Genomic DNA, 21,110 nt, shown 5'->3' on the forward strand with positions numbered 1-21,110 from the left:
CATAGCAGCTGCCCTCCCGCCATCTTCCACCTCCCATCCACACATCTTGTGATTTGCGGGGCTGCAATCTCTTGGCAGCAATTCTCAAGGTTGTCACGGATTAAAGTCAGCTTTCGTGTCCATTGTTTTCTGCTTATATAATATTTGTGTAGCTTTGTATCGTGGCATGCCACTCTCTCTTACTCATGTGTGCTCGTGAGTGAGTTGATCAGTACACAAGAGCATAACTTCCCAAAAAAGAGTAAATGTTAAGTTAGTTTTCCAGTCTCAGCATACTCTGAACGATATGCCTAACTAAGCAAGGACCACTCATTCAGCTATGGCGAAAAAGACCGAATTACAAGTGTACTTAACTCTTTTTCACTTGATGTCGATATCTGACTGATCAGACATGAAGGCAAACACGACTCACTGACGAACACGCTGACTTTGTCACGACATAAATAACAGAACCTTAACACCGTGGTAAATGGTACAGTAAGTATGTGCATGGTGCAAATGGTGTGTAGCTGGAATTGTAAATAGTGTTCATAACACAAATGTTACACTATGCAGATAGTACGGCAGATGGCACGCTACAGATGCAACAAAACATGTCACGAACGTCACAGCAGACACAAAGACTAGTAGATAAAGACAAACAATTACCCGCCCTCACGTCCTACACTCCTAATCACACTCTGTGGAGTGGGGTGAGATAGAGAGAGGGCGCAAACGATAATTACACGTGAGCAGACGACATGTCACCGATATGCCAATTACTTTGTTTCTCCGCTCTGTCCGCACAAAGTATTGAGTAACAGTCTCCTTGACACTGCCAGCTGCCATGACATCTCCTCACACACCTCTCCTTAACTTCATGTGCCTCCTGGAGGCAGAAAGATTTCGGCAAGGCTTTGAGATGGCGCTGTTGTTGTCAGGATGACCCCCGGCTGACGTCACAGGCTAGAGCTGGCCTTTGGCTGGGTGATCTGATACAGAAAACTATAAACAGTAACGAGGGGGAACTACTTTTGAAGGTCCTGATGGCACTACATTTCGTGATTAAGATGTTGATGCAAAATGCGGCTAACCTTCGGGACATTATGGAAAAACTCCCTCGCGAGGCAAACAACTTCCTGCACAAAGCATCGACCCTGAGGGCTCCAAGTCTACTCCTGTGCACCCAAACACTCCACTTGCCTTACGGGTAGTCGTGATCCGGACCGCTTTTTTTTTTTCTTGTAGTCGGCGTGGTTGCACAATAATTTTCCCCTTTTCTCGCCTGTTGACTCTTGAAAGGTTTGAAGGAGGGAAAGAAGGAGTCAGTCCGCACGTTGTGCCTGAAGGAACAGGTTGCACGCCGTCAGAGCAGCGTTACGGGTGAGTACTTCAGTCTTTAAGGTCGCTAGTGGCTGATGGTCATCAACCAGATCTTGTCCAACGATTTGACCGTGCTCACAGTTACACATTAGGATTTGTATTTGACCTCAGTCCTTAGGTGGACGAGGAGGAAGTAGAGATAATGACTGATGATAGTCACGGTGATTGACAACAGTCGTGAGAAGATACTGTACAGTAAGAGTCAGCACTAGACATTTGGTATCACACAATTAAAGACAACAAACAAAAGGAACACAACTCTCAGAAATTCTAACGTGTGTTATATTCATCAAAGACATCAGGGTCAAAGTTCCCCATGTGCAATTTTTAAAATGTTAACTTCTCATGAAGTTTGTGGAGGTCTTTGTTAGGAAATATCCCAAACGCAAACACACCGCCGAAGATGTTTTGACTGTCAATGTACTGGATGATCGCCTCTTGTGCTTTCAGTTGCTTGCGGACTTCATTCCCTGCCCTCGTGTACCCGAGTTCTTTGTGTGAGTCTCTATTGGCGGCTTTCCCAGGCAAGTCCCTAGGGCACACACATAATTAGCAGTGTACGCAAAAGGACTTTTTGAAACTGGGACAGATTATAGGACCCACCCACTAAATGCCTTCTACTCAGCAATCAGGCGCGTTTGAACAGTTTAAGTTAGGAAGACAGATTGCAAAACTACTTTGTACAAAACAGCTGGAGGATACATTTGTCGAGCTGTACATCAGTCATTATATTGTACACTATAATACACACATACATTGATGTGTACTGCTACATGTGTTAAACATTCCTGCACTCACACTGTCGAGTAAAAGCGCTTTTATTTATGCTAATATACATTGCATGATAGTAGACGTGTGAGTATATACGTGTATCTTAATGTCTGTTGGAGAGTATACGCTTAAGCTGAAATACTGTAAATATTATCATCTGTTGGGTTTATTTATTTATGTTGATATACTGTGAATATTTATAACTGTGTGGGTTTATTTACTTACACTGATATTCAGTGTTTATTAGTATATATTAGAGTTTATCAAATACGGCCTCTTTTTATTCCCTCCTTTTCTTAAGTTTTAGCAATCAGTTGTTCCCAGGATTCAACAGTCAAGAAAATCGCAGTCTTTGACAGTGCAGTGAAAATATAGAAATAACACCACATGTTTGATTGCCCCCACACAAACATACCCCTAACTTGAAGGAGATGAGAAGGAGCAGGTTTGTCTGAGGGAGGAAGCCTAACCACCATGGTCAGCGTTTTCTCACTGAGCTACCGTGGACACTCCTTTCGGGCAGTTACATTACAGAGTTCATTATTTCGATCTTAACATCATTTCCTCACTGAGGGTTATTCCTGGTCCTCTATATCTATATCGGACAATATCAAAGACTTGGTGTCGAAAAGGTCCATCTATATAATCTCCCAATTATCGTAGGGTGCCGGCTGATGATGACAAGTGGCCAGTACAGCTTCCCGCCTGTCAGCAGCAGTCAGGTGGATGCAACGAGGGTCAGTACGGACACGTACCGCTCGCCCTTTGCCCCGGATGGCCACGTCCACTTCGTCTGGAGTGACCACGCCTCGCCCCTGCCGCAGATTCTCAAGGACCATTCTCTCCCACTTGTTGTCAAGGTAACGGCGGTGTTCTCATGTCTGTCACTCATAGATATGAACTCTAGTGTTTCTTAAAGATCACATTGTGGAGAGTGACTTGAATTAGTTACAGCTCCTGCTTCATGGAGGCGAAATGGTATTAAAAAATCGTTTGTATGGTTTATTTACATTTTGTAAATGCACTTTACTTACATGATGTAAAAATAAATATGTTTGATATAAACTGATCACTAATTATAACTATAGCTTCCAGACGACTCAGTTGTTCGGGCACAGAAAGATAACTCTCTGGACTTCCGCCAGCCATTGCTGCTGTTCCGTGAACACCAAGAGTCGCGGCTGTACGCGCGGAGTGTCAGCGAGGAGGAGGGAACCTGGATGGAAACGGGACCTTTCGTCGTTATCCCTGCTAACTACCAGGGTACGTAACGAAGAGAATTTGAATTTGTTTGGACAGTTATAACTTATTTGATTCCACTGAAAAGCAACATGGAGTCTTGCTTCCTTCACTAGGTAGCTATCAGTGTTATCTAGAAATGCAGGAGCGTCACATCTAACCGCTTTCCCTTCTCGTGTCACTTCAGGACTCTTCAGGCCGGTGGGTCAGGCCGCCAAGCCCGTGACCTCCGTGTCCACGCTGGCTCGGGTCATGCCCCTGAGCTTCCTGTCCACAACAACGTGCGAGGGCTACCTGTGTGTCAGTCCTCTCGAGTCGGACACAGTGTACCGGAAGTGCCCTCTACCTGTCGGCCTCTACCTTGTGCGGGACGTGCTGGAGGACCACATCAGCGTCCACCGCAGTGGCCGTAAGAACCACAAAACCAAGCTCGTCAGGTGCCTTAGGTATCGTCATCATCAGCGATCTTATCTGTTCTGGTCTTGTTCTTTGCCACAAGATGTCACTGGTCTGGGATTTCTCGAATTTCAAAACACCCTCCTCTGTCGTTTAAACTCGCATCTCTCCAGGTAGTTCTCCATTGCGCTGTGCACGTAACTGCCATATATTTTGAATGTTTAGATGCATGAACGACCACAGCACCATCGTGTTGTTCCCCCTGAAGACGCAAGGGGAGTTTTTTGTTGCTGGTGTGGAGGCGACCTCCCCTCGCCACGCCTCAGTAGACGAGTCTTCACGAGTGTACCACTGGCCAGAACTCTTCAAGCCCAGCGTGCAAAGCAGGTAGCCTGATGTGTTTTCTTCCATTCCAAATCAAAGTAGACGTGCAGCTAATATTTTCCTTCGCTGATAAATATTTCAGTAGTTGCCGCAGGAAGTTGTAACAACATCAGTCGCTAGTATGACTACTATCTTATGTGTTGTTACGGAGTATTTAATGATTACTTTCTCGTTTGCCATTCCAGGATTGCATGTTTTCTCCCACAAAAGTTGTAAATAGTTAAACTAGAAGGCAACGATTTATTTGCGACCGTTCATTTTCATAAACAAAAACAAAAACAAAAACAATGAAAATAAAGACTTATTTTCTCAATCTGTGATGCAGTAAAACATAAACTTAAAATTGTAAACTTTAATTATTTTTTAATTTGAGGTATTGATGTTGTGTGCACGTGACATCCCGTGTTGAATGCACGTGATGGCAATGTCCTGGTCACGTGGTAGGGATGTTGCTTTAGAGAGACGATCATGGCTACATTGTTGATTTGTAAAGCTGCGCTCACATTACACAACTGTTAAAAGGTCGAAACATCCTTTAATAGTCTATCAAGTCCCCTACAGTCATAACTGAGTGATAGAAACAAATAAAACATCTTTCTTTGTCTTTTCCTTCCCACAGTCCATCGACGTTTATCCTCGTGTACGGTAAACCACCGTCTCAAGAGTGCAACTTCACTGGCGTTGTTAATTTCAAACACGTGACCGCAGAGCATACTGTGATTGGCTGCACGACAGCAGATGAGAATCCGACGTTGTTTGAACTGTCGGTCAGAGGAGGTTCAAAGTTCATCGTGGCCTTGAACGAAGACAACGTGGATGTCGAGCTGTCTCTCAACAAGTGTCTCAAATTCGCAAAACAAGAGTGTGATCGTTATGTTTCTGACATTAAGGTCAGACGAGATTATGAAATAGACAATCTGGAGATACGTGAACCCCAAACATAATGTAAATATTGTACATAATAATGCATACATTGTTGAATTGCTAGTTTAATGTGTGTATATATATATATCCAGTACATTTCCAGCTCTCTGTATTTTTTGCTATGTATATGCTATGCCAGATTTAGGATCACACGTATTTTAGCGGCAGTGTGAAAATTTTTATACTTCTTTTTCTATCTGTAGCTATTTGTATACAATTTTATATGTCGAATTGACCGATTCGCCTAAGGGAAACAGTAAAAACAAAAAGTCAGGCTGAAGGTGATATTTTTTGACGATGATCCGATTACACATCTCGCCCGGTCTCAATAGACTGAACGACTGAACCACTGGGGAAAAAAAAGTCTGCTGATGGTGCTTCTTTCATTTGTATCACGAGATAGACGTGTAGCCAATATTTTTCTTCACTGGTTAACATTTCAGTAGTTGCTATGCCAATATGATTGCGCAAAGTTGTCGCTAGGTTCACCAGATTCTAGCACAACTGATGTGTTGTTACAGAGTACCTAATGATTACTTTCTCTTTTACCATTCCAGGGTTGGATGTGTTGTTCCACAGACGCTGTAAATAGTGAAACTAGGGGGCGATGATTTATTTGATACAGTTGATTTTCAGCCACATAAACAAACAATATGACGACCATACTGATGATTTTTTCTGCTATTATTGCTATTAATATTAGCCTAATTAAAACTTATTTTCTAAATATGTGATACAGAGAAACACATTACATAAAGATGTCAGCTTGAACTATTCTTTAACTGGAAGTATTGGCGTTTGTGCACGTGACATCCTGTGTCGAATACACGTGATACCAACGTCATACTCACGTGGTGAGGTCATGTTGCTTCAGATCGTGACTGGATAGTTGAACCGTTCCGCCTTGCTCTCTGAATTGACTGAGAAAAATAATCAAAAAAAGAGAAGTCAGTCTGAAGATGAGACTGTTTTAGCATCTTGTAATGCTCCTTCCCATTTGACAAACACATCGTTTCTAGACTGAATGAGACTAAATATGTTGAAATCGTGTACAAAACGTGTTGTGTGTGTGCTTTTGCAAGTGTTCATTCACTGATTCATTTTCTCTCCCTTTTACCATACACAATCATATCAGACTAAATGTATTTTTCCACAGTACTTTATATAAAACAGAAATAAACTATTGCATAACGAATTCTCTTTATTTCCGGTTTAAAGTCATTTTTATGTCGGCACATACCACGTGACTTGTTTCGTCAGTCTCTTTATCATTCTTTTCTGAAAGTCTTTACACTTTCTCTCTCTCGTAAATAAATTAATCCTCAGTAGCTCATTGCATGATGTTTATCTCTCGCACACATACTCACGCATATAAAGATATATATATATATATAAGAAATATATAAGAAAAGGAGAGCTTTTTTCGAAAAGAGCAGCAAATAAGCGAGAGTATATTACATTTAGTTGACAAAATGTGTGTATCGTGGCAGCCTCCTAGGACTAGTTTCGTATTTGGAGAACAGTGAAATATTTTTAGTCCTTTTTCCCCCGAAATAGAATGTTACCACTGATGTAAACCATAGTCAATCGTACACAGCTGTTGGGCTGGTGTAACCCCGAGGTGAGGCTACCGATGGTGAGTCATCCAACGCAAAGAGTACAATGACAACTTTCGCATTCAGAGGACAGAGAAGATGATTCGACCGAAGTGCACCTCCTTACAAATCAGATCAATTCAGTGTTTGAAAATCGATCGATTGATTACTCAGTCAGTCAATAAATCAATCAATCGAATTATTTATATATATACAGTTTAACGGACAAAGTGTCCAATGGATTCGGCAAGGTTGACATTCCAGCATCTCAAAGTGTTCAAAGCTTGCGACAATAAGTGTAACTGCGATAGACGTGTATGCAATAAAAGCGTGTCGGATACTTGAATGTTGCAAGCCCACGTGACTGGACTATCCACAGTTTGTTGTCATAGCTCCCTGGAAACCGTTGCCAGCGAACACAAGGCAAGAGGAACACGTGATGCTAGGCGTTAGTGGTCGACTGTCCGTTGTCATGGTGAGCATGCAGCTCCACTATGGTGCCAGCAAGCATCACCGAAGCATCGTCGCTTTTCACGGAATCCGTGTCCGACTCCATGAACAGGTCCACGGGCTCGTCCGTCAGACTGATGTCCGTGATGAGGTCCAGGGCGCGCAACGCGTCACCAGTCTGCTTGGCTAGCTCGGGGTCAGAGGGCACGTGCTGGATAACCTTTTGACCTGTGTCGAGTTCAGGGGACAGTTTGATCATGCTGCTGTACATGTGGGCGTATTTTGCACACAGCGTCTGCGCGTCAACAAAGGTGGGCAGGTGAGAGAAGTCGTCCTCGCGCGTGGCCAGCCGCACTGTGCAGGGGGCGGTGACGGGCAGGTCGAGGAGGACGTTGCGACGGTTGAGGATGGTGCTGCAGATGATGAGGTCATCCTCTCGCACATCGCGTACGCACAGCATGCCTGTGAAAATGCAGGGCACGACGGGTGCTTTGCCAAACAGCAGTCTTACCTGCAAGAAGACAAAAGGTGGGTGACTGATAGAGTGCTTAGAGGGTTCTGTTATCTTTCTCGTTATCCTAATCCTTTTCTTTTGAGGGGTAGTGACACTCGTTCAGTCAAAGAGAGAAAGAGGGTTACTCACCTTGATAGGCAGCTTGAGGTCGGATAGGATGTCCTTCATGCTGTATACAGAGTGTTTGTTTAGTTTCCCCTTCTCATAAATGGCGTTGAACTTTCCACCGTGACTCAGCGGTATGAGCATCTCCTTCTGATCACTGTCCACGCACTTCAGGTACTGCACAGAAATGCTGCTTTTCACATTTCACTCTAAAGATACTTGAAATATTTGTATTTCTTTCTGTTGTTTGTATTATTAAAATGATGATTATGTCGGTGCTGTTATTATTATTTATTATTAACGAATCAAAATTATTTTAAAATTCATTTTTCCTTTGTTTCAGCATATTGAAAAAAATAATAACACGAGGAACTAAAAGCTAAAAGTTCAAACGTCAAGTTCCCGAGGTGAGAGGTCGTGCAGTGAGGCACCTTCACTTCCTGTGTCTCCCAGTCCTTTTGTTTCTTGTGGATGACGCCGGTCTGCACGCTGGTCCTCCACTTGGCGGTCACCACCTCCTCCGTTCTGAGGAACGAGCCGGCAGGCACCTTGCGCTCCACGTACTGAGACTCTCCATCATCTCCTGCACCCAACAAACATCTCCTTACTACGTCATATCCTGCATCCCACAAACGTCATTTTATTATGTCATCACCTGCACCCAACATACGTCACTTTCTCACGTCATTACATGGCATTTTATGACGTCATCCAATTATTGCGTCATACTTTCTATGGGCTACTAACATCTTTTGACCTCTGGGTCATGAATGAGCTGGACACGCCTTCATAACAGGTGACACAAAGATGATGAGATGAGTGGCTAACACTCTCTATGTCAAGGAAAGACAATTACCTGTTCAAAACGTGAATCACGAATCTTAGCGGAAGCTGATTGCGTGAATTTCACTAACAAAAACATCAGATTAAAAAAATTACTTTATGAAGACAATAAATTCCTTCGCACATCAATATTCTCGTCTCGTACCCTTTTCAATTCTGATGACCTTAAGGTTTGACCTGGTGAAGAACTTGCGCGGCATGGTGTCTGCCACTTCCGCTATAGACCGGAAACACGTCGCACGCCGAAAGTCGGGAGGAACTAGTTCAAACCAGCCTACAACAGTGTTCATTAGCATCAGAATGTGAGTGAGATACACATTAACCAAGCAGCCGTCAGCTCGTAATTCAATCAAAAGCAGGCGCGAACAACTGACAATGTCTGTCTGACTGTGTCCGAGTTTTGACATTTGTTAACAATGTAAACATTTAAAAATGTACACAACAATACAGAATAAAATAGTTCATAACAATAATGAATTTTGTAAAATATAATTTTGAATCACTGATTATGTCTCTATTTCTGAAGTCACAGTTTGTGTATTACACACTCTCTCCGTATGACATTTCTTCAAGTTTCTGTCAGTCTTCCCGTTTCTGTCTTCATATTATATTCAATTCAATTCAATTCAATTTAACTTTATTATCTCACTAGGAGAAATTAAAAGACGTGGTAAAACAACTGGCTGATAATAAAACTTAGAATAAAAACAACTTAAATTCCACTCAAACTATCATCTCACACAAACACCTACAGTCCATGTAAATACCCGACTAAATAAGAAACAACACTAAAACTATATTCCCAAAACCACACACCCACACCCTCACACTCACAAATCCTTCCAACACTTATTCAGTAAGACAACAGACTGGTGTATCGTCAGGTATATCTACCCATATACGCAACATAAAAGAGAAGAGACGCCGGACAGGTCATCAAACTCAAAGGAATTGCTCAATGGAGGAATATGATAATGTGAATATGATAATAGTGCACATGATGATAATGATACTGATGCTGCTGCTGCTGATGATGATGATAGTCATTTTAATGAACAATAAGAAGAAAAACTAAATCTTAAAAATTAAAAGAGAAGTGGTTCCACAAGCTTAACTTTTATTGCAAAACTATATCGAGGAAACTTTACAAAAAGTGGAAAAATGCTTGTTCCCCTTAGTATCCTGTGATTACCCTGTGAATGAACACGCACCACAACATCGTACACTCACCTGAATAGTCGTCAGGAACGATAACTGTTTGTCCGATCTCCAGGTAGACGCCGCTGTTGTCGCGGTAGATAGTTCGCGCCACTGCCTGACGTTTTGTGACGCGGCTAAACATCAGCAGTGGCTGACCGGCGTAGATCTTCAGACCGGGTGCCAGCCCCCGTCTCTGACCGTCGGCACACGGCGCACCCCCTTCTTCTATCCTCCCTACACACGGCAGTTTGTCCACATTGTCAAAGTCCTCCAGCTTGTCCTCATTTTCCGCCCACTGGAAACGATCGAGACTCGAGGAGGGCTCCGAACCACACGCAGCTGTCACCACGTCGGAGTCGTCATGAGAGCTGGCGGTGGAGGTCTCGCTCCTACCGTCGGGCGGAGCGGCCGCCATCTTGGACGCGTCAGACACGTTTCTCCATTGCAGGATACCCCGATAGACTCTTATTGGTTTCAGTGCTTTTTGGTTGAAGCAGACACGAAGCAATGGCTGGTGGACAGGTCCCGTCTGCAAGCCGCTCACTCGTGCGGTAAAGTGGCTGTCTGTGTTGGTGGGGGCCGGCCGTCAGACGACAGCGTCAACAGGCTAAAAATAGCAACAAGAATCTGGAGGAACTGGTTTTGGAGGCGTTGATTGTAACCTGCGCTCGTGGTAGACATTGATGACTTTTTGTTGTAAATATGCGAGAGATAAGGAATGTTCACGAATTATTTCACAGACGACATACTACGGAGGATTCGAGTAGGAGTGCACACCTGTAGTCACCTGAACATGTTACACGACATTTGAGTCATTCTCGTGACGTGGGCGTCTGGTCGGTTTCTAGTGGAGTTGTGTACCCTACACCTCACCTGAGAATCAGCATCAGGTGAGAAGCTGGCCTGGTGCACCCTCCCAAACCTGACCCCGTCACATCTGTCGCACACCCGGCGATCAACTTGTTACCTCAGGGGCCGTGTGTAGGAAATACTGTCGGCATCCCTAATGCCTGCATCACGTGACTGTCACTTCACACTGAGTGAGATTGGACATGATAGGTGTTTGCACCTCAAGGGAGTGAGAGGTGTAAGAAAGGTGTGTAGTTCTGATGTATACTGAATTATTCGTGTACAGCGCTGTCGGGTACATGTACAGTGCGATTGAGTACTTGGGTACATGTGTACAATCTTGTTGCATAATGGGGATGTTTAAGGTGTAATTATTATCAAAATAATGTGCAATAATTTCACGAAATTTATATCTCTTAAGTCAATTGTTTTAGCGAATACAATATTTACTTTCATCCACATACACATGTAAGTACTAACTTTTTTTTTCTCTCTCTCACACACACACACACACACAGACACACATGTACACATAACGATGAACTCACGCACACAGCAAAGAATATCGACATCAGAAGAGACGCGAGTTGTTTTGTTTGAAATAGATAAGGTCCAACTTTATTAATATATAAATATAGTATACCAAGAAGTGACTGACAGAATAATAGAAGTAAAACTCGAGAGTGGATGGACAATAATTGCACATATACCAATATTGCACATCATCTGACCAGAAAACAACATACAGGTGCAATCACTAAGAAAAACGAGAAGAAATGAATGGAATGAGAAATGTGTAAATGAGTTCGTTTTTGTCAAATACGTTTTAGCAGAAATCAGAGCCAATAACAAGAAAACATAGTCACTCTGAAAACAAAGTGACGGGGTTAAAAAAAAAAAAACATTTTTTAAAGTGGTCGAGAAATGTGATATAAAATAAAGTGTTTCTAAACTTTCTGGAATGGAGAACCAGCTGTCGGCATCACTGATCCTGTCATGGAATGTGGATTTGTTTACTGCAACAACTTTAACACTAATTCTGATTCCGTCAATATTTAATTATGATAATTGGGAGCAAGGGTTAATTAGTCAATATTTAATTCTGAGACTTAAGATCACGGGTTAATTCACTGAGGATTTCATTCTAAGATTTAGAAGCGCGGGTTAAATGTTTGTCTAAGAGCATGAGCTAGAAAAACTCGCGTCTGAACGAAATGAACATCAGTCTCCAACAAATAAATATTGACATGAGGGAACAAGATAAGAAATTCTGGGCAAATCTTAAATAAAATCTGTGTCCTATTACAAGTTTACAAAAGATAAAAGAAAAACTTTTTAAAGACACATAGCTCAATTCTTTTACCCATAATAAACTTTTGAAAAAGTCTAACTGGCATAGAAACAAGGGAAAAAATCTGATATAAAATATTTTACTTCGTGAGGAATCGATTCAAAATCATTTGAATAAGTGGCCACTTCATTGTCTGTGTTTAAAACGATTACAGGTGAGAATTTGATTGTATCTGCTGCTCGGTCGGGTGAAACTACAGGGCTGTCTGTACGTTCTTACGGTAAACATCCGCTGAAACGATCGTCAAACAAATCTGACTGTTGCCAGGTGACGGTTGGCGACCACAACCAACACCACGATACCCAGGGTAACAAATGTTTGAAGCCATGGGGTGGGACTTGGTCAAGTTTCTATCAGACCTTGTGTACAGAATCAGGGTACGTGTTGAAAGGTGGCAACTGAGAATCAGGTTGGCGTCGCCTGCAACACAAACGACAAACTGCAAACATCGGGTGGCGGGTACATTCTGTTTGTGCCGATGTAACGAAGTAAATAAATTAGAAATGTGTGTATGAAGACTCCTCGTCACCTGAAGGAGATTGCAGTCCCTAACCTACCTCACAACAAGTCTTCAACGATGTATCGTCAGGTACAACGTCTACCGAGCGATACCAACCAACAGTCACGTGACTAAAATGACCTTCGACCTTTCTTTCTATTCTGCAGCCTTGGGCTTTATGTCAAAAACTTCACCGTGTGCGTTGTTCCAGACTACCTAACGACTATTCTACTGTTTAGACAGTCTCGTGACCACATCCTAGTCTTACCATGACATATCACCTTTGTCCTTACACAAAGAAGTCACGTAAAAAGAAAGAAGTTTCAAATTATGCTAATTGAATTATATATCCTATAATTCAGTTCAAATAAATAAACAAACCGTAAAACATACTCCAAAAATAAAAAGGTAAACATTCTGCACAAAGGTAGATAATGGCAGTCAGCCGTAGGTACCCGACTGGTGGCAAGACACTCAAACGGGAAAGGTGTGACGTCAAGAAAAAAGCGCGAGAGGTCAACAAGGGCAGGGTCAGTAGCTGTGCACGTCATCATCATCTCTAAACTCTTTCCCAGCCCACTACACGTTTCACTGGACAAAAGCTAGACACACATTGTTTGGTCTCTGTATGTACAAGGGCCACGTCAGCACACGTGTCAGAGTAAGGCAGAGATGGTCACGTGGCGCCACATCTGCTGAAGCCAAGTTAGTAAGTACAACCAGGCGACGTATGTACACACACTCCAACAGACGAGCAGGTTTACTGTGTGTAATAAAGTGACCGTTACTTGGAATGGAAATGACAGTTGGGAAGGAAGCACAGCGCTAAATACACGCACAAAGCCTACACGTTGGATGAATGAAAGAAGATTGCTGTCGTTAAATCACTGTTTAAAGTGAACAAAATAAAAATGTTAACAGACACCAGCTCCAGACCCGAGATGAAATGACTAAACGCAGCAAGGATGTTACAGCATTACATGCAGGTGTAGCATGGTACAGCAACACACCCGTCTACACGATGTACAGCAGTACAGGTGCGTCTGCTGGTGTAGACTGATGTAGCGATGTACGCAGTACCCGGATGTACACAATAGGGGCACAGCATTAGCTTCAGGCCTTAATATTGTTTATTTAACTGACATTATTTTGTAATCGCCAAAGAACTGTCTAACAAAACGAACGATTAGCTGTGCTTTATAAATGTTTTTCCCTGATAAGCAGCGCTAGATGTCCGTCACATGACTCAAGAGCTCAGTAGCACGTGACCAGCATGCTAACAGTAGCACGTGACCAGCGTGCTAACAGCAACACGTGACCAGCATGCTAACAGCAACACGTGACCAGGATGCTAACAGTAACACGTGACCAGCGTGCTAACATAACACGTGACCAGTATGTCGACAACACCCGTTTACAAGGGTGTCCCCTTACGTCGCTTAACAAAGGGAATACAATGTCAGAAAAATGTTAAAGGCAGCAGCAAAATTTCTAACCAAACTATCCTTAAGATGAAATAATTTTATAAAATTCAAAAAAATCTGAGTTACACTAGATTAAGAAATCTGTTTACACTAGCCTCATCGTAAGGACCCTCGACGTTGTGCCACTCCGGTGAATGAAGCAGGTGCCGAAGACCTAGTGTAACTGTTGGAAACGAAATTTCTTCCAGTTCCATCAATAAATCTCCCCGTAAACATCACTTTAGTGGGAAATAAAATTGTGGTTCAAACTACAAATCATCTTCTGCAAGAACCGAAACATTACTTTACTGACGGTGAGATTAGTTCTCTGGCACCTGCTTCACTTGACTAACAGGAACCGGGTAAGGTCAGCGCAAAAACCTTCCACTGCTAAAGAATAGATTAAAGAAAATCAAGCTGCCTCTAACGTATGTAACATTATTTTTCCTGTCAAAAATAACCCCGCCATACTTTTGAGTTTGATGCCTACCAAAACAACCTTTACATGCTAAATATAATTTTAAAATACATAATTAAATATACGAAGAAATAATATGTGAAGGAAAAAAGGATAATCACTTTTGCCTTTATTTGTTATGTCATAATGCTAAATATATTTATATAAACAAGGATCTGTATAAAAGACATTATTTTAAGAACAGTGATCACGGAAGTGAGGTCAGAAGAGTGTGAAGTAGGAGAATGTGGTCAGGAGACTGTAAAGTCGTCAGAAGAGTAGTCAGGAGAGTGTAAAGTCGTCAGGAGAGTGGTCAGGAGAGTGTAAAGTCGTCAGGAGAGTGTAAAGCCGTCAGGAGAGTGGTCAGGAGAGTGTAAAGTCGTCAGGAGAGTCGTCAGGAGAGTGTAAAGTCGTCAGGGGAGTAGACAGGAGAGTGTGAAGTAGTCTGGAGAGTCAAAAGCTGCATGTCCTCTTCTCTCTGCAACACTCTTCTGACCTCCTACATCTGAACGTTCACTCGCTAGTGTGTAGCAGACTTACAGTGTCACTGAAATAACCACTGGCCCCTTAACTTGACTTTTTCACTGGTCTATCATCAAATCAAAGTTGTTTGTCACGCTTGGTCTATTCCAGCAACATCCAGCACTGTGCCGTTTGAAAGTAAACCTCACGACAGAAAATAACATGGGTGTAAACAGTTGGTCAGCGAAACCTTCCTCCAGCCAACAACAACACAGCCAAGCCACTGGAATGAAGGCTTTTAGGAAAACTTTCAGCGGAAACGGTCGCAGCGAGAAGTCCTAATGTACTTGGCAATGAAAGCTGGTGCAGCTGGTGCAGCTGGTGCAGGTGTGCCATGCAGCGCCACCCGACACAAAAACGCATTCCTGACGTCAAGAAAGCGGAAGAAGTTAAAAAATCAAAGGAAGGCAAACACAAATCAAAGCAATTCCACCCGGCGACCAAAAGTTGTATTGATCAGCGAGTTGTCGTCAACAGACGACGTGCACGACTCAAGGACAGACTCCGTGCTGCGATGGAACTACCTGTGTCTTCTGTTTACATTTGATGCTGTCTGCGGAATCCGATAGCCTGCGAACGTCTGCAATGTCGTAAAATAATAAAAAAACAAACTATCCAATAAGATCCTGTCTGCTGCTCAGTAAAACAACGTTTAAACATGAAGTCAGGGGTCAAGGGTCACTACACCGAGAATAAAATCCAGAATCAAATCAGCTGTTCGTACTTAGGTCGGAAAACTGTGATTATTACCGTGAATATTTCTTGTCACCTCTGTTGTTCAAACATCTTGTCAGCATGGTCCAATGTTAACTTCAGATTGTAACGTTTCCTCTACCCATGTCATCACCAACGGGAAAGGAGGATGGATAGGTGGGAGGATGTTAGCTAAAAATAAACTTAGGACTAAAAATAAACCTTGAGCTGATGAAAGTAACATGGCAGCATCTTTGTAACATTAGCTACCGGCACATCCATTCTGATTACAGACTAAGCACAAGCATGACAGTAGCAGTCTGCTAGAGAAGAGACTAACTTTTAGCATGAAGCTTACAGTGGCTAACCGCCTGAGCTGTAGTGTTTGAGCGCCTTCCTCTGTAACATCGTCACTGTCGTTAGCAGCGATGAACACTAAGATGTCTACATATCTTCTACACATGATACATATCTTCAACAATGCATTGCACACCAAAAAATCTCACTGTAAAGGGTCTGTGTAAATATGTAAAACGTGTGGAATATAATATTTGTAGCCATGTAGAAATACATTATGGTCACATGACGTAAGTGAGCAGACTGACTAGAAAAATACCTCAGTAAAAATTTGTTTACAACCGAGTACAAGGCTTTAGGGATGGACATATATATATATATGTATATATCCCACATTTTGGAAATGTAAAGCGCCATCTTGGGAGAGAAGACGGTTCTGATTAGTTTCCATCAGACAAGAGACAATCAGTGCTTTGCCCGGGGCTGTCGGGAAGGTGCGAGACTTGGAGACAACCTCTCGTCCTGCCTTCTGTCAGCCGTTGAGGGACAGAGCACTCAGGACCCACTTAGTATGACATCACAATTCAACCATCTGCAAACCGATTGCAACAAAAAGGTGGGAGGGGCAATGAGAGGGACCCACATTATGACGTCGTTAATGTACAGTAGTAAAGTTCAAAGACATGCACGAAACAATAATATTTTTCACATGAACAAAGATCTCGTCGACGTAAAGTTGAAATCTCGCGAGATTTTGAATTGAGGGCACTTGAATGTCACATCATACAGCACAGTCTTGATGGCGTGGCGTCACATCCCATGCTATAATTGTCCAGCAATGCAGCCGACGCTGGCACTGCCTCCCACATCAGCGAGGACCCCAACGGTCTTCGACCCCGGCGTCCCCCCCGCAACGGCACCATAGCACGAGCTGTGACCCCAAAAAAGCGACGTAAGAACGACATCAACACCGTGAAAGGCAAATTGGTGACGTCATGCTGGCAACCAGGTTTAAAAAAAAGAAATAAACTGTTCTCTGTGCGCCAGCGATCGACGCGTCCACAACCTGTGACGTCATAACAAAAGGCCTTGAAGACAAAAATAGAAGCCTGCTGATTGTACGGCTTAAAAAGGGGGTTCGGACAGGTAAGAAAACGGTTAACAGTAAATGGTAGCCGGCCATATCAGACGACAGTAACAAGAAAGGGAAGAATGGGAACAATTGTCACCAGACGATATTTCACGAGGGGTGGGGTAGGGTGGCTGAGGGATATACGGGTGGATTGATACCTACACATAGTCTACAAGGCGGGGTTTCTTCCAGCAAGGACTTACAAAATCCACGTGTCCTCTGCGTATGATGAACGAGGCTGGAAATATAAACCTGATGACAACACGTGTCATCTGCCAACATGGTTTGAGCATGAAAGCCTCCAGCTTCGTGACCTGTCCGGGTGTGTTCATACCCTCCGGATGTAACTGGGTCGAACATGTTGGAAATATCTTTGATCTTTTAAAAACCCAGTAAAGTCTCTTCAGTTCATTCGCAGGACGTCACGTAGAAACTCGCAGTTTATGCAAAAGAGATCGGGTCAAAATCACCCCTGGGTCAGAGGTCAGAGGTACGTCCAACTACTACTTGCTACAAAGTGACCGTCAAATGCTGCCAGTGCGCAATATGGCCGCTTGTCTTCTGTGGCGACAAACGGACGCGATTTTTGTAGATGTCTCGCATAACATACTAAAATAAAAAAAAATAATAATAATTTAAAAAAAAAATAATAACCAATGCCTGAAGGATAACTGTATGGGGAGTCACTCAGTACAGGAGACCACTTACAGGAGTTTCTTTCACGCAAAGCAGCCTACACCGGTGTGTCGTCAGCTTGAATGGGTTTGACATGATAAACTGTACAAGGAGCTGTACTGGACAGTCACAAACTGTATTGTACAGTCACAAACTGTACGACAGTCTGCGGACCGAACTTCGTACTGTACTTCATAGACATCTGAACGACATCGAAAACAGCTGCGTGACTAAAGCCCGAATACTGAAAACAGCGAATTGCAAAAAAACAACAACAAAAAAAGTTGATTTACAAGGCGGTAACTGGGATTTGGACTGGGATTTAATACACCGTATTAATGTTGTGCGAAAACTGTAAAAAGTAGCCCCAACACGACTCTCGTCTCCACGCCTGACAGAGCAGTTCTTTTGTTAGCAGTTTCAACACAAAGGCATCGCAGCTGTCCTCTACTGGAGATGCCCTCCTCCTCCCTCTCAAACAGAACCTCCTCCTCCTCAGTGGCAGGGGATGACAAGCTGGATGTGTCCATAAAGTGCTCACACCAACTAGTAACGGATATCTGACACCGTTACAGACATCACGAGGTCCAGCACCCTGCTCCAATGAAGAACATGAAAAAAGCACTAAAAAGGTTTCAAACAATAGATTAAAACAATAACAGACATAAATAACTTTCCAATAGGTTCTACTCGTCCTTTTTGTTTCTGCAAGACACCAAAAGCTTCATTAACCTTTCAATCGCAGGATATGTTTAGAGGAGACCTGGCCCCAGTTTCTCTTACACAGGGTCATAGCAACCAAGGCACTGCGCCCTCAGACACGGTGCCTCATTGTTTTGTCCGCAACACACCTCGGGTAGCTGACCCCGAGGTTCGGTGCACGATGACCCGCGTTTGTCTCAGCTGCAGGAGAAGCTGCTCCTGGACTTAAGGACCTGTTCCTGTTGTGCTGCAGGAGGACCTGGTCCTAGTTCTGTTGTAGGAGAAGCTGCTCCTGGACCTGTGGACCTGTTCCTGTTGTGCTGCAGGAGGACGTGGTCCTAGTTCTGCTGTAGGAGGAGCTGCTCCAGTTCGTCGGCGGATCTGTACAGGAAGGCAGCCGACTCGCGGTACCCAGCGATTAACTGTTTGATTGTCGTCACTTCCGCTGCACTCAGCTGGTTTTTAGAGTTACTCTTCTTCATGCTTAGGTCAGTAGGCACTGAAAATCACAAAACAGGTGAATTGTGGGTAAATGGGCAGTTCTGTGGAGTAAGCTCTCTCTACATTTGAAGAATATGTTTGTCATTCTTTTGAATCCTGTCTGACATGACTAAAGAAAGAGTATTGTACAAGCGAAATGAAAGTAAACAATACAAAATGAGTGTGTGTGTGTGCGCATGCATGCGTGGGTGTATGTGTGTGGACGTGTGTACACGTGCTTCAAAAAGAACAATCAGTTTTTTTTTAAAGACTCACCAAAATCTCCATTGGTCACTGCAGTGCCTGATAAGGGTGGGTGCTGCAGGACGGCTGGTGCCGGATGATGGTGCGCCGGGTGCTGGTAAGCAGCGAAGCCAGGTCGGAAGAGGCCGTTGCCGTTGGCGAAAAATGGCGCGTGGAACTCTGGGGCAGCCCGGAAGGCTGCTGGAGGCGGCGGCTGATGGCGGAGGAAGTCTGTGGCGGGGGCGCCTGCAGCTATGGAGCTGGGACGTTCTAGCAGCGACTGTGTCTGCGAGCCTGATGTCGGCGCCGCTTGCTGCTGCTGCTGTTGCTGTTGAGGTGTGGTGGCAGTGGAGGCGGTGGAGGAAGGAGGGACGGGCAGGAGGGTGGCGGCGGCTCCACCCAGCTCCCTGGCCGCATTCATAACTGATGCCTGCAACAACACAGATAAAACAACCGCATGGTCACGTGACGACGGACTCGTGACATCTGTAAGACTAACTGAAAATAAGGTGATACATAACTTCACAGAAGTCGCTAATTATGTGTTGACTCGCTGCCATCATGGGACGTTACTACGTTGATTACACGTATATCGACATCAGACAATAAGTTAATGAGGTCTCCACGTGACATCAGAAAATATGCCCGCGAGGTCTCCGCGTGACAGCCATGTGACGTAAGCCAGAGAAGTCTCCACGTGACAGCCATGCAAATATGTGACATTTTCTTTCTCGTTGTTGAGGAAATGTTATTGTGACAAGAACGCGACAGCCTCTCCTTATGTCATCACCAAGATGACTCCATGGTTGTATTTAGCTTTTATGAGTTTCACCGACCCTCGTGATGCCTGTCATGTCAAGGGTTGCTCAAGTATTGTCACTGTTCTCATCTGAAGTTACCAACTGCTCAAATCTTTAGAGCAGCGACGATTTCTATTCCGACTCAGGTCTTCACAATCAAACAGACACTTTGGACAGTCAAGACGCTGTTGTCTGAGATACCCGTGAAAAATGTTTGTGAAAACTTAAAGAACGGACTTAAAGACCTGTGAGCAGTACGGGGTTGTGTCAGAAAAATACCTTTATCTGCAAATTCCCAGGTTGCATGGACTCCCTATACAGCTTCTGGTACCTACATGAACCATTCTCCAAGCTGAGCCTGTGTTTCTGTTGGCTTGTGATGATTTAGCTTCGTCCTGTCTTTGAAATGGTTCCAGCAAAAACTTGCAGATACTTGTAGTAAAGCATAGCAGCCACACTTAACAATACAAACTACTTCACCGTTATAGGTGTAATAAAACTGTCATACAGCTGTCCTGAAGATTAAGAAAAGGTCTCAGACTCGGGTATTTAACTGTCACGTGACGACAAGATATATGGCTGCTACCTACAGATGAGAAACGTTTCCCAAAATGTTTAGACAACGACAAAGAGACGCCGTGGCACTTAAACCAAAACATTCAACCGACAATGAGATGACAGTTTAAGCAAAATATTCAACGACAATGAGATGACAGTTTGACCAAAATATTCAACGACGATGACCTGACGCTGCAATACGTTCATGTTCGTTGAGATACTCGTAATCTCCTGGAATGACATTTACACAGAGTACTTTTTAAATTCATTTTTACAGACGTGAGCCTGCAGATGTTTCCCATCTTCCGCTCTCTTGTAGATATTTAATTTAAAAAAATTCGCCAATAGACAAGTAAATCGCGAGCAGATAAGCTGTACGCGACTGTTCATCACAGAGGCTGTGGTTTCGAGATGCAAACTGCAACACATATACAATCTGACAACTGTAGACCAAGCCGCATATCAGGGTAAGGTACCCACCCCACCCCACCCCTTTATTCAAATATGGGCAAGCGCTGGACGCACACCACGTGACATCATCCGCATTACCACGAAATTTCGCGAGAAGTTACACCAGCCCTAACTTACTCTACCTTCATCACTGTC

At 43.5% G+C, this 21,110-nt stretch overlaps 3 protein-coding genes across 4 annotated transcripts in view; 1 reads left to right on the forward strand and 2 right to left on the reverse strand.

The window, feature by feature from the left end:
* Nucleotides 1-925: 925 nt before the first annotated feature.
* On the forward strand, nucleotides 926-6,271 carry LOC112574382. Of its 2 annotated transcripts, XM_025255426.1 has the most exons (7): nucleotides 926-1,362; nucleotides 1,813-1,886; nucleotides 2,797-2,993; nucleotides 3,222-3,396; nucleotides 3,560-3,818; nucleotides 3,994-4,155; nucleotides 4,772-6,271. In XM_025255426.1, exons 3-7 carry the CDS (start codon nucleotides 2,808-2,810, stop codon nucleotides 5,094-5,096), a joined length of 1,107 nt encoding a protein of 368 aa, XP_025111211.1. In that variant the 5' UTR covers nucleotides 926-1,362; nucleotides 1,813-1,886; nucleotides 2,797-2,807; the 3' UTR covers nucleotides 5,097-6,271. The 2 variants fall into 2 exon arrangements, with proteins under 2 accessions (XP_025111211.1, XP_025111212.1); XM_025255427.1 differs by lacking the exon at nucleotides 1,813-1,886.
* LOC112574381 lies at nucleotides 6,260-10,747 on the reverse strand. Its single transcript, XM_025255425.1, has 5 exons — nucleotides 9,814-10,747; nucleotides 8,729-8,857; nucleotides 8,172-8,323; nucleotides 7,765-7,917; nucleotides 6,260-7,632 (listed from the first exon to the last, which is right to left on the reverse strand). Exons 1-5 carry the CDS (start codon nucleotides 10,196-10,198, stop codon nucleotides 7,114-7,116), a joined length of 1,338 nt encoding a protein of 445 aa, XP_025111210.1. The 5' UTR covers nucleotides 10,199-10,747; the 3' UTR covers nucleotides 6,260-7,113.
* Nucleotides 10,748-11,222: 475 nt separating this feature from the next.
* LOC112573513 (nucleolar protein 4-like) overlaps nucleotides 11,223-21,110 on the reverse strand; it is a 142,184-nt gene continuing 132,296 nt past the window's right edge. The window contains exons 9-10 of the mRNA XM_025253962.1: nucleotides 19,180-19,576; nucleotides 11,223-18,922 (exon numbers count right to left, since the gene is read on the reverse strand). Of these exons, the coding sequence (XP_025109747.1) occupies nucleotides 18,762-18,922; nucleotides 19,180-19,576 (558 nt within the window). The 3' untranslated portion in view covers nucleotides 11,223-18,761. The remainder of the gene's footprint in view (nucleotides 18,923-19,179; nucleotides 19,577-21,110) is intronic.

This window comes from Pomacea canaliculata, linkage group LG10, assembly GCF_003073045.1.
Source record: "Pomacea canaliculata isolate SZHN2017 linkage group LG10, ASM307304v1, whole genome shotgun sequence".
NCBI classification, from domain to species: domain Eukaryota; kingdom Metazoa; phylum Mollusca; class Gastropoda; order Architaenioglossa; family Ampullariidae; genus Pomacea; species Pomacea canaliculata.

Bases quoted from the DNA above. Each gene is read 5' to 3' on its own strand.
- LOC112574381 (XM_025255425.1), bottom strand. From the start codon at position 10,198: ATGGCGGCCGCTCCGCCCGACGGTAGGAGCGAGACCTCCACCGCCAGC. The intron at 8,858-9,813 runs GTGAGTGTACGA...ACACTGTTGTAG, and splicing joins CGTTCCTGACGACTATTCAG to GCTGGTTTGAACTAGTTCCT. The intron at 7,633-7,764 runs GTGAGTAACCCT...GTCTTCTTGCAG, and splicing joins ACCTCAAGCTGCCTATCAAG to GTAAGACTGCTGTTTGGCAA.
- LOC112574382 (XM_025255426.1), top strand. From the start codon at position 2,808: ATGATGACAAGTGGCCAGTACAGCTTCCCGCCTGTCAGCAGCAGTCAG. The intron at 3,397-3,559 runs GTACGTAACGAA...GTGTCACTTCAG, and splicing joins TATCCCTGCTAACTACCAGG to GACTCTTCAGGCCGGTGGGT. The intron at 4,156-4,771 runs GTAGCCTGATGT...TCCTTCCCACAG, and splicing joins AAGCCCAGCGTGCAAAGCAG to TCCATCGACGTTTATCCTCG.